Raw genomic sequence first — 12,650 nt, forward strand, 5'->3', positions numbered from 1 at the left:
CAAGTGTGGAACAAAAATTGGCTAAAATACATTTAAGCGCTGAAGAGTAGTTTCTTAAATCATGTTTGGCATCTGCTGTACAAGATTACTTTAGAAGCATTTATTCCGCACATTTAATAAACTATTTGTACTAACATAAAGCATTTCGCTTGTACCACCAGCAACATAACACAGTCGCAACGCAGAGGACTTTTTTCTTATGAATATTGACGACGGTGAGCGGTGCTACTGAATAAAATTAACTGGAAACCAGAAATCCAGAATGTTCGGTTAGCGATTGTTCATTTAGTTAGCAGTGATGTGACTAGCAGCAGTAGTGATTCGTGATGTGATTAGTTAGCAGCAGGAGTGATTCGTGTTAGTACCGCAGAGGAGGAGTACTTTTGTCACCCCGTCATTAGTTTACGCAGATAGTCCTGAGCTTCCAGAAAACAAAAAAGAGCAGCGGATGGCACGAGAAGCAGTGGTGTTTTCGCGCACCGGCAGCGGGAGCAGTGGTGGTATCGCCACTATGCCACCCGATCATAACAATTCTGGCGGCTTTAGCCCGACGGAATTCATCTCGCTGAGTAAATCCATTGTGAGTAACTCGCAAAGCGTCAAGCAGCCGGCTGCTTTTGGATATAAGTTTGTTAAAGTTAAATTTCGGTACGACGAGGGACAACGACACACCGAGGGAAAAGATACACACCGTACAGGCAACACTTAAAAGGATTTCCACGACCAGCAAAGATTTGCGGCGGCTAAAAGTGGTTATGCAAATGTTTTCTATTCTTAATGTACCAAAAAAATAAAATAAAATAAAAATAAAGTGTACCTAACATAAATTTAAAGCATAAATTATAAAGTGTAAAGTATAAAGTGTCATTCAAGTTATTGGTGTTATTGGCTGCCATCAAGCACCTTTTATTCCACCCCTGCTCTTGGTGGTGCTACTGATACGTTTGTACGACGATTATTCGACACATATTCCACAATTCCTCTTAGCAATGCAGCTGATGCATTTGGGCAACTTTCATTCCACTCTTATTCCACACTCACTCTCAGCAATGCTGCTGATACGTTTGCGCAACGCTCATTCCACACTTATTCCACTTTTATTCCACACCTTCTCGCAGCAATGCTGCGCAACATTTATTCCACTGTTATTCCACACTTGCTTTCAGCAATGCTGCAAATTCGTTTGTACAACATTTATTCCACTGTTATTCCACTTTTATTCTGCACTTGCTCTCAGCAATGCTGCTGATACATTTGCGCAACGCTCATTCCACACTTATTCCACTATTATTCCACATTTGATCTCCGTAATGCTGCTGTTACGTTTGCGCAATGCTCATTCCACTCTTATTCCACTTTTACTCCACAATTGCCCTTGACTGACACGTTTGCACAACGTCTATTCGACATGCATTTTCATGGTAGCTTTTAAGCGACCATTATTCCACACCTGCTCTTAGCCGTACTGCCGATACGTTTGCATAACGTTTATTCGACTCTTATTCCGCATTTATATAACAACGTATAGATGTTGATTAGAAGCTTGAAAAAATATAGGTTATGACGTTTAAACAACAGACAATTCAGCAAATTCGCTTATTCAGCACCGAATGCTATCAAACAACTCTTATTCCACACCTGCTTGTTTAGGTGCTGCCGTTTTGTTCCTTGGGTAGGTTTAGATCATCGTAAAGAATCTTTCAACCAATCACGAAGCGAGAATTCTGGTAAAACATAGGCTCATTATTTTCAATTTTTCAATAGTTTAACATCAAGAATCCATACTTTTCTTTATTTGGGTCAATTCTTAGAAGATTTTCCGATCGATTGGTGTATGAATATTGAAAATCGATCGGGAAACCGCTGAGTTATTAGCGCTCAAAACCTTTCATTTTTCGTGACGCTCGCATTTTTTGATTTTTTGGAATGACACCCTATTTCAAAACTTGCCGTAAGACGTAGTCCTACGTCAAAACCTTGTAAAAACCGCATTGCATACATTTGGGATGACTTGTCGCCACTCTGTATATAGTCACTCTAGTACAATGTATGTAGTTTGACAGTCACACCACCCCGCTGGAACCATCAGCCCGCTGTACACTAATCTGTCTAAATCTGGTTTCCTTCCTGGCAACTCTTCTATAGAACGATAATTGTGCTTCAATGACATTTCTCTGCTCTTTTCCCTTTTATCCGACGTTTAGCTGCGTTTAGCTTGTTATTCCGGTTATTCCTTCGATTTATTTTTGTGTTTCCTTTGCTAGACAATTTTCTTCTATCATTATTAGTCTCTTCACGTTAGAACTCCGAACCGAATCGCGTTTCTTAAATTTTAGTCTGTAAATTACGGGCAAATATTAAACAGTTTTTGCTAAGGATGGCAGCGCATTTCATTAGAAAAATTGTAAGAAGGAAAACACTGTGACAGTTTAAAATACCAAGAAAAGCCTGTGTTACGATTTTTTCATTTTGCTTTCGAAAACTCAATAGCAAACTGATGAATTATGAAAATAGTTGTTAAATCTTCAATTTTGTTATTGCTGTTTAGTTACTAACACTAGCCGATTGTATTTCCTTTCTAGTTGGGAGACAATTTTCCATCCCATTGGGAAAAAATTTCAAAAAAAGTGAAGGACAACTGGGTCAAGATTTACATAACCTTGTCCCCTACGAATTCTAAGCATTTAGAAATTCCAATTATCCAAGTAAATAAAATTATTGATTCCTATTTCCATTAGGTTTTTGCTCTCATCAAGCGATTTTAAAGCAGCCATTGGAAAAATTTTGCAAATAACCTTTTTTCATTCCTTTAAACAATATTCTAATTACGTAACATTTTGTCTACCGACATTTGCATTCAACTATAAAATTCATTTATGTATGTTTTTTAACTTGCAGGTTCCTACTTCGCTTGGAAATCGCGGTTACGCTTCCGGAGTTCGTAAAGTTACCTTAATTCCTGGTGATGGAATTGGTCCGGAGATTTCTGCTGCTGTTCAAAAAATTTTCCAAGCTGCTAATGTTCCGATTGAATGGGAGGCAGTAGATGTTACTCCTGTCAGGGTAATTTTGACAGCATTTGTTTCTTTTATGATGATATATTTTATTTCGAACAATTTGTAGAATCCAGATGGTAAATTTGGAATCCCACAAAGTGCCATAGAATCGGTGAATCGTAACAAGGTTGGTTTGAAAGGACCTCTAATGACTCCCGTTGGCAAAGGCCATCGATCACTCAATTTGGCTCTCAGGAAAGAATTCAACCTATACGCTAATGTGCGTCCATGCCGAAGCTTGGAAGGGTAAGCGTGTGACAAATTAAATTTGCATCAATTTAATCAATTACCAAACGTTTATTTATCAGCTATAAAACATTATACGACAACGTCGATGTTGTCACTATTCGAGAAAACACTGAGGGTGAATATTCCGGTATTGAGCATGAAATAGTTGATGGAGTTGTACAAAGTATCAAGCTGATTACTGAGGAAGCTTCCAGTCGCGTAGCTGAGTATGCGTTCAAATATGCTAAAGACAACAACCGTAAGAAGGTTACCGTAGTTCATAAAGCCAACATCATGCGAATGTCGGACGGATTGTTTCTGCGTTGCTGTCGAGAGATGTCCAAGAAATATCCTGAAATTAAATTCGAAGAAAAATACTTGGACACAGTGTGCTTGAATATGGTACAAGATCCCAGTAAATTCGATGTTCTGGTAAGAACATGTTTACAATACTATAAAATGCATCTTAAAATAAGGTATCGAAAGTCGTGATAAGTTTTTGGTTCAATTGTAGTTCACACTGTCCCTTAATCGACAATTTATCCATAAACAAAAATTATTCTTAAGAACTGTACACTAATCATATTCTTTTCTTTTTCAGGTTATGCCAAACTTGTACGGTGATATCTTGTCCGATATGTGCGCTGGTTTGGTCGGTGGTCTTGGTCTAACGCCATCCGGCAACATGGGTCTCAATGGTGCACTGTTCGAATCTGTTCACGGTACAGCACCTGATATTGCTGGTAAGGATCTCGCTAACCCGACTGCCCTACTATTGTCAGCTGTAATGATGTTGCGGCATATGGAGTTAAATCAGCATGCTGAGAAAATTCAAAACGCGTGCTTCGAGACGATCAAAGAAGCCAAGCATCTTACGGGAGATCTTGGCGGCAAAGCAAAGTGCTCCGAGTACACAAACGCCATCTGTGACAGAATCAAGTAAACGGACGTAACTATACTTCATCCGCGCTCAGCAGGAAGAGCAAAGCAAATTACGTTGCCGTTTTTTATTGAATTTTACTCGTCATACCGCCAAAAACTGCAAATATTTATTGTATTGAGTATTTTTAAGATTCTATACTGTAAAGTGCAAGAATCCAAACCGTTAAGCGCGCCGTAGTACTTCAAAACTTTTGAGCAGACAGTATTACGCTATCAAACCGTATATAACCAACCGTTAAGCTATAACTACGTATTCTACAAGAAGCAGCTCTTCTCAGACAATAACATTTCCTGTATAACCCCACCAATGTGGCTTGCTCCTCCGAAAAGGAACTTTTGCCCTACTTGAATCTTCTAACGAACCACGCAATTTTACATTGGCTGTAAAATTAAAATGACCGACTTAGAATGTCCGTTGGCAGTTAATTTATTTCAAATCGTGTAGTACCAATATCGTTACTGATCAATAAAAAATCGTACGTTGATTGTGATATTAATTTCTTTGTGAAAGTTCTTTAGCGCTCGGCTTGCTTTAATCTTGAGGATTGCTTTTCCTGGACCAGGTTTCAAGTCTGGCCTGTATTTTTACACAAATGAAAGACGCACACTAATATGCATGTATGACGGGAAATCCACCATCAGTTCAAGGTCCTGCCAGTGTATGTGGGTAGACTTACAATAGATCCAAATTTGATTGTAAAATGAATTTCACTCTAAAGCTGTTGTAGAAGGACCAAAAGGGATTGGGCGGACCCACAAGCAGAGACACTTGTGCGCATTCCGGGATTATAAGAATTTCCTTCCAGCATTAGAATCCTTCCATGTAATAATCAATTTCGCTGCACTTCTGCTTTAACCCACGCGATGGTTTGTTTGTTCGAAGAGTGCAACATAAATATTGTTTCAGACCTTCAGGAGTTTCCTCCTAGTGATTCCGGTTGACTCCTCACTCCATCCTCCAGTTTTCTACTCATATGATTCCTCTGTATTTATGAATTTATCATATAATGCATATAACGACTTTATCATATGATATATAATGATATGATATTAATATGGATAAAAATATAACGAACTCACCAGCAGTCCTTTGAATCAGACATAGTTGCATCGTTTGAGCTTCCATCAGTCCTATAATTACATCAGCCCAACAATATCCATGTACATTATTACTAAGTTCTACGGTCAATGTTTCCATTGTATAGTAGGTGTTTGAAGAGCTAGAACGAAACAAATGATTAGAATATATGTTGGGACTTACCTACCAACGGGGCCGAGTAGATCGGCCGTCTGCACAATTTTGATATCAGACAGCCGGGATCCACGCAGCATCGCACCTCCTAGCTTAGCTACTCAATCTTAAGGAAAGAGCATAACCGGGTATGACTACGTGGAGGTTCTAGGTAAGAACTTGCGTTGGCTAGAGCTATGTTGGATGCATCTTCATTGCCTTCATCCTTTCATACCCTAAATGAAAGACGCGCACTGGTGGTCTGAGGCTTCAGCTAACGAATCATCATGTTATTTTTCTATAATTTCAGTTCTTTTAGCAAATATCCCTCCCATGGGTAGGTGGTTTGACGCGCACTTCGGCTTACACCTAAAGCTTAGTTCCGCATGTAGAATGTAATATAGTTTAAGTTGGATATATGTGTAGTATGTAGTATTGCATAATTTACCTTTACGTGTAGCATGCGTCTCGTAAAGCGGAATGGAGCGGAATTGAACGGATCTGATTTTAAATCAAGTCCATTTAGGCCGAAGCACCGGGAGGGCTTACTCAGTTCCCTAGATGAAATGCTGGTATGCACAGAATTTTCTCTAGAAAACTGAAACCAAATCCTACCCACCATTCATGAGATTTTTTAATTTATTTATTTACTGGTCTTCGACTATGTCGCACAGACAGTTATTAATAAAGACTTATTCTAAGTTTAAAGGTACTTCTAGCTACATTAAAATCATAACAGTCAGACACAATATTATATTCACGAGAACACGCGTCAATTGGATTACTTTGGGCGAAGAGAGTACGATGTAACGGCAGTCTAAAGAAATCCGCTCGTCGGGTATGCCTAGGTGGTACGTTGAACCGAACTTGGCCTAGCAGCTCCGGGCTATCAATATTACTTTCCAGAAGATCGTATATAAACAAGCGTTGCAACATAGTTCTCCTGTTGGTCAAAGTAGGTAGGTGTATAAGAGCACATCGGTGTTCATACGGAGGCAGACGAATTGGATCATTCCAGGGCAGCATTCGCAGAGCATATCGAATGAAGTGACGCTGGATTCGTTCAATCTGGTTGATATGGACAGTATGGTAGGGTGCCCATACAAGCACACCATATTCCAGAATGCTGCGTACGATCGCACAGTAGAGCGACTTCAGGCAATAGATATCGTCGAACTGCTGCGTATTCCTTTTATTGAAGCCCAGCATAGCGTAAGCCTTAGCGGTAGTAACTGCAACATGCTGAGCAAAACATAATTTGCTGTCCAACAGAATGCCCAAATCTTTAACAGAATTGACTCGGGTAATACTGACAGTTTCCATTTTATAATCAAACAAAATTATGCATCTATTTCTGCAAAATGAGATGACGTTGCATTTTTGAACATTCACGTCCATCCCGTTCAGCGAGCACCAATTTAACAGCAAGTCGATGTCGGATTGTATGGCACTACAGTCAGTTGCCGATGTAACTACTCGAAAAAACTTTAGGTCGTCGGCAAACATATACTTAGGAGACCTTATAGTTGAGCATAAATCGTTTACAAAAAGAACATATAACAGCGGCCCCAGGTGGCTTCCTTGGGGTAGTCCAGAGAGTATTTCAAACGGAATAGAGCTAGTTCCATTTACGCGAACAAATGCACTACGACCAGTAAGGTATGATAGTATCCATCGTGTCAGCCATTCAGGAAACCCGATTTTGTCAAGCTTCGCTATCATCAAATTGTGTGGTACCCTATCGAAGGCTTTAGCAAAATCAACATACACGGCGTCGACTTGTTGACGCTTCTCAAGTGCGCTTTTCAGTGAAGAGACATATGCCATCATATTGGTGATCGTCGAGCGTTTTTTCACGAAACCATGTTGCCATTCCGAAATGATGTGATCAACCTTCGGGTAGAGTGAGTCGTGGATAAGGCTTTCCAATACTTTGGGCAGGCAGCTCAGGATCGAAATACCACGGTAGTTCGCGACATCATGGGCACTACCTGCTTTATGGACAGGTGCAATTGCAGCAGTCTTCCACACACGCGGGAAAATTCCTTCCGTCATGGCCAAATTAAAAATAATTCTTGAAGGAGCTGCGAGCGTCGCTGCACAGTTTTTAAAGAAAAGCGGTGGCAGGTTGTCAGGTCCGGCGCCTTTAGATCCATCAATCGCCTTCAGCTTCAACAATACCTCATTTAGCGAAAAGTTAAAAAGCGGCATGCGCAAATCAAACGTTGGCAAACTACTCAAATACGCTTCAGACGGAGGTGGTAGGTTATTACTTTGCACACTCCGAAGGAACGACGAGAATAAGTTCGCTGACTGTAGCGGGGACTCGGCTGCATTTCCGTTATAATGTACACGTTGAGGGATTCCACCTTGTTGCTTCCGATTTTTCACGTACGTCCAAAATGATGTAGGGTCATATCTAACAGTAGATTCCACGCGTCGAATATAGCAGCGAAAGCATTGTGCATTCAATGAGTTATATTCGCCCTCAATATCACGCAACAAAGCTTTGCTCCTTTCATCTCTCCGGCGGAAGAACTGCTTTCTACCTTTGCGGAGTCTGTTTCGCAGATGCTGTAACTGGTTGTTCCACCACGGCTGCTTACTACCACGCCGGCGAGATTGGTTCTTCTTGGGACAAACTTCGCTAAGTATACCGTAAATGTGCTCATAAAACCTCGACACAGCTTCATCTACACTGCAACCGACTAGAAAATCATCCCAACGAGTGTCGGCAAACCGGCTGTTAACCGATTCGAAATCACATCGATTGAAGTCAAAGTAGAGCGGGTCCAGAACGTTGAAAACATTTTCCATTTCATCACCAAACTCAAAATTTAACACAAAGGGGCGATGGTGTTGATCAATCGTAAGCAGCGGCAATGGCGGATCCAGCAGTTGCACGCGACTATTATCGTTGATGAAAGCTAAATCAAGGAGCCTTCCCTTGAAATTCGCTATGTCATTTATTTGAACAAGTCCAGTTGATAAAATAGATGCGCACGAAGCATTAATTGGCAGTATGCAATTCAAATCCTCATCGCGTGTCCAACATAAGTGTGGAAGATTATAGTTACCAACCACCAAAACTAAATTACGGTCGCCCGCAAGATCGATCAATTTTTGCACGCATAATGCATGCTGTTCATATAGTGCGGGTTCACTGTTCGGTGGCAGATAGACACAGCAAACGATTAAATCAAAATTCGGCAGTACAATTCGAACAATAACTTGCTCCAGCTGATCACTGCCTGCGACACAAACAGCAGTGCTACGAAGTTGTTCATTCACAGCAATGAGAACTCCTCCGCCACGCCTGTGCCGGCTGGTCCGTTCGTTTCTATCACACCGATAAATGTTATAGTTGTGTGCAAATTCCGTTCAGCGAGCACCAATTTAACAGCAAGTCGATGTCGGATTGTATGGCACTACAGTCAGTTGCCGATGTAACTACTCGAAAAAACTTTAGGTCGTCGGCAAACATATACTTAGGAGACCTTATAGTTGAGCATAAATCGTTTACAAAAAGAACATATAACAGCGGCCCCAGGTGGCTTCCTTGGGGTAGTCCAGAGAGTATTTCAAACGGAATAGAGCTAGTTCCATTTACGCGAACAAATGCACTACGACCAGTAAGGTATGATAGTATCCATCGTGTCAGCCATTCAGGAAACCCGATTTTGTCAAGCTTCGCTATCATCAAATTGTGTGGTACCCTATCGAAGGCTTTAGCAAAATCAACATACACGGCGTCGACTTGTTGACGCTTCTCAAGTGCGCTTTTCAGTGAAGAGACATATGCCATCATATTGGTGATCGTCGAGCGTTTTTTCACGAAACCATGTTGCCATTCCGAAATGATGTGATCAACCTTCGGGTAGAGTGAGTCGTGGATAAGGCTTTCCAATACTTTGGGCAGGCAGCTCAGGATCGAAATACCACGGTAGTTCGCGACATCATGGGCACTACCTGCTTTATGGACAGGTGCAATTGCAGCAGTCTTCCACACACGCGGGAAAATTCCTTCCGTCATGGCCAAATTAAAAATAATTCTTGAAGGAGCTGCGAGCGTCGCTGCACAGTTTTTAAAGAAAAGCGGTGGCAGGTTGTCAGGTCCGGCGCCTTTAGATCCATCAATCGCCTTCAGCTTCAACAATACCTCATTTAGCGAAAAGTTAAAAAGCGGCATGCGCAAATCAAACGTTGGCAAACTACTCAAATACGCTTCAGACGGAGGTGGTAGGTTATTACTTTGCACACTCCGAAGGAACGACGAGAATAAGTTCGCTGACTGTAGCGGGGACTCGGCTGCATTTCCGTTATAATGTACACGTTGAGGGATTCCACCTTGTTGCTTCCGATTTTTCACGTACGTCCAAAATGATGTAGGGTCATATCTAACAGTAGATTCCACGCGTCGAATATAGCAGCGAAAGCATTGTGCATTCAATGAGTTATATTCGCCCTCAATATCACGCAACAAAGCTTTGCTCCTTTCATCTCTCCGGCGGAAGAACTGCTTTCTACCTTTGCGGAGTCTGTTTCGCAGATGCTGTAACTGGTTGTTCCACCACGGCTGCTTACTACCACGCCGGCGAGATTGGTTCTTCTTGGGACAAACTTCGCTAAGTATACCGTAAATGTGCTCATAAAACCTCGACACAGCTTCATCTACACTGCAACCGACTAGAAAATCATCCCAACGAGTGTCGGCAAACCGGCTGTTAACCGATTCGAAATCACATCGATTGAAGTCAAAGTAGAGCGGGTCCAGAACGTTGAAAACATTTTCCATTTCATCACCAAACTCAAAATTTAACACAAAGGGGCGATGGTGTTGATCAATCGTAAGCAGCGGCAATGGCGGATCCAGCAGTTGCACGCGACTATTATCGTTGATGAAAGCTAAATCAAGGAGCCTTCCCTTGAAATTCGCTATGTCATTTATTTGAACAAGTCCAGTTGATAAAATAGATGCGCACGAAGCATTAATTGGCAGTATGCAATTCAAATCCTCATCGCGTGTCCAACATAAGTGTGGAAGATTATAGTTACCAACCACCAAAACTAAATTACGGTCGCCCGCAAGATCGATCAATTTTTGCACGCATAATGCATGCTGTTCATATAGTGCGGGTTCACTGTTCGGTGGCAGATAGACACAGCAAACGATTAAATCAAAATTCGGCAGTACAATTCGAACAATAACTTGCTCCAGCTGATCACTGCCTGCGACACAAACAGCAGTGCTACGAAGTTGTTCATTCACAGCAATGAGAACTCCTCCGCCACGCCTGTGCCGGCTGGTCCGTTCGTTTCTATCACACCGATAAATGTTATAGTTGTGTGCAAATTCCGAATTGCGAATATCGTTGTTTAACCAGGTTTCTGTGAGGGCGATGACGTCATAATCGCATTGGGACAAGGCTAGCAGTAAATCATTTGTTTTTGTGCGAATCCCACGAACGTTCTGTTGATAGAGAGTGAATGAATGGACGGCGGGAGTGACCTGATCACGTCTGTTCGAAATCAAAGAGCGAATGGCATGGCATGGTGCGCTGTTGTGTAAAAGTGGTTCGTTCGGAGATCGTTCGTTGCTAGCAGTAGAATATTCCGTGCGGCGAGGAGTGGATAAGGATAATACTTGATTATTGCGATTGGTTCTCTCTTGGTGTGCAAAGAAAACGAAAGGGAGCGCGTGTGTTCGAGGTGTGTTGGAAGTCGAATTGTCGAAAACTAATTCCTTTTTGCCAGGTCGATTTGGACAGCGCTAAATCTTTTAGTTCAGTATCGATGCCGGCTTTAAAAGAGACAAATGTAAGCTCGTCAAGTGATTTGCCCTTAGGGACCAGTTTAACGACGTGAACAACTTTGTCAGTTTGCAAATTGTTTCTGACAAGTTTTTCGACTTGCTGCACTGTTGCCTGAGGATCGAAGCCAGATAGATACAGCCAAAACAGCTGTTCTTTTCGAGCAGCGGCTAACGGTATTGCTTCATGTGGTTCGATGTCCCTAGTACCCTCAAATGCATTCTCACGTTGCGGGGGTTCGTCCGGGATCAGCAGCCCTTTTCCGCAAGTTTAGCGTGTGTTGGGATCTCGGCAGACGTGGAGTGCTCGGTATCGGTGTGCGTTCAAGTATTGTATTGATTTTGGTAGTGTTCAGAGCGACTTCTTTCCGTATTTCATCCAGCACCTTGTTTTGCTCATCGACCATTGTCTGCATTGCCATATTTGTGGACGATATAGCTTGACGAAAACTAGCGTTTTTCATCATTTGCGTACAGGCTCTACACATCCAGAACAATTGGGGACAACCAGCAACAGCATCGCGCATTTCAGCAGACATATGAACACACTTTAGGTGGAAAGCCGATTTTCAAAAGCCACTGCAAATAATTTCGTCTGGCTTTGCTAAATCGCAAGCACAAGCACAACAAACCGACTCCATTGCTTTTTTGCACGATCGAAGGTTAGTAAAACATCAGTATAAATTTTGGTGATTTTTCACTAGTAACCGCAGGAAGATGATGCACTCCAAATCACTCCGATGCGATGAAATAAGCGGGTTCCGATACGTTATAGGCAACAATGAATTAAGATCCGGAAAAACGTAAAAAGTGTAAATTAGCACTGAGCGAAACAACAGCAAATCGATTTGCTTACCTTCACACACACGTTCTTGATTCATTTTGACTTACTCATGAAAATCTAAATTTATTGCTAGTTAGAACAAACGAGTGTTTAAAAGTGATGTGATATCTTTATTTGCGTAATCAAGACATTTTCTATGCGATTGTCATAGAATTTGTGACTGTTATGCGATTATGGACAGCACAGCACTGAAAAATATACACACACATGCATGTATATATGTGTATATATACGCATGTATGAGTGTGCATGGGTGTATAGGTACGAATGAATATATGTTTGAGTGTTCTATGATGAGTCGGAATTTTTTCTTATACCTGTGCTGCCAAACTACAATTATTAATGGGCAGGAAGTTATAATCAGTAGCCGTGTTTCCTGTGTCATTTTCCTGTGTTATTACTTCATTATTATTATTGTTTTTGCTACTGATGTTACAATTATAATCATCTTCAATATTGCTATCATTGTTGACTGAATCATTGTTGTTACTGTCACCTCTATTGTATTAATTTTGATGTAATTAATTATAATTATTATTG

General features: G+C 41.3%; 1 protein-coding gene across 1 annotated transcript; it reads left to right on the forward strand.

Moving 5' to 3' along the window:
* Positions 1–2,274: 2,274 nt before the first annotated feature.
* On the forward strand, positions 2,275–4,705 carry LOC128741943 (probable isocitrate dehydrogenase [NAD] subunit alpha, mitochondrial). The gene is made up of 5 exons (XM_053838076.1): positions 2,275–2,404; positions 2,899–3,063; positions 3,124–3,302; positions 3,365–3,716; positions 3,886–4,705. The coding sequence occupies exons 1-5, from the start codon at positions 2,378–2,380 to the stop codon at positions 4,225–4,227; spliced, it is 1,065 nt and encodes a 354-aa protein (XP_053694051.1). The 5' UTR covers positions 2,275–2,377; the 3' UTR covers positions 4,228–4,705.
* The last annotated feature ends 7,945 nt before the right edge of the window (positions 4,706–12,650 follow it).

The sequence above is a fragment of the Sabethes cyaneus genome, chromosome 3 (genome assembly GCF_943734655.1).
Source record: "Sabethes cyaneus chromosome 3, idSabCyanKW18_F2, whole genome shotgun sequence".
In the NCBI taxonomy this organism is placed as follows: domain Eukaryota; kingdom Metazoa; phylum Arthropoda; class Insecta; order Diptera; family Culicidae; genus Sabethes; species Sabethes cyaneus.

Bases quoted from the DNA above. Each gene is read 5' to 3' on its own strand.
- LOC128741943 (XM_053838076.1), top strand. From the start codon at position 2,378: ATGGCAGCGCATTTCATTAGAAAAATT. The intron at 2,405-2,898 runs GTAAGAAGGAAA...TTTAACTTGCAG, and splicing joins CGCATTTCATTAGAAAAATT to GTTCCTACTTCGCTTGGAAA. The intron at 3,717-3,885 runs GTAAGAACATGT...TTTCTTTTTCAG, and splicing joins CCAGTAAATTCGATGTTCTG to GTTATGCCAAACTTGTACGG.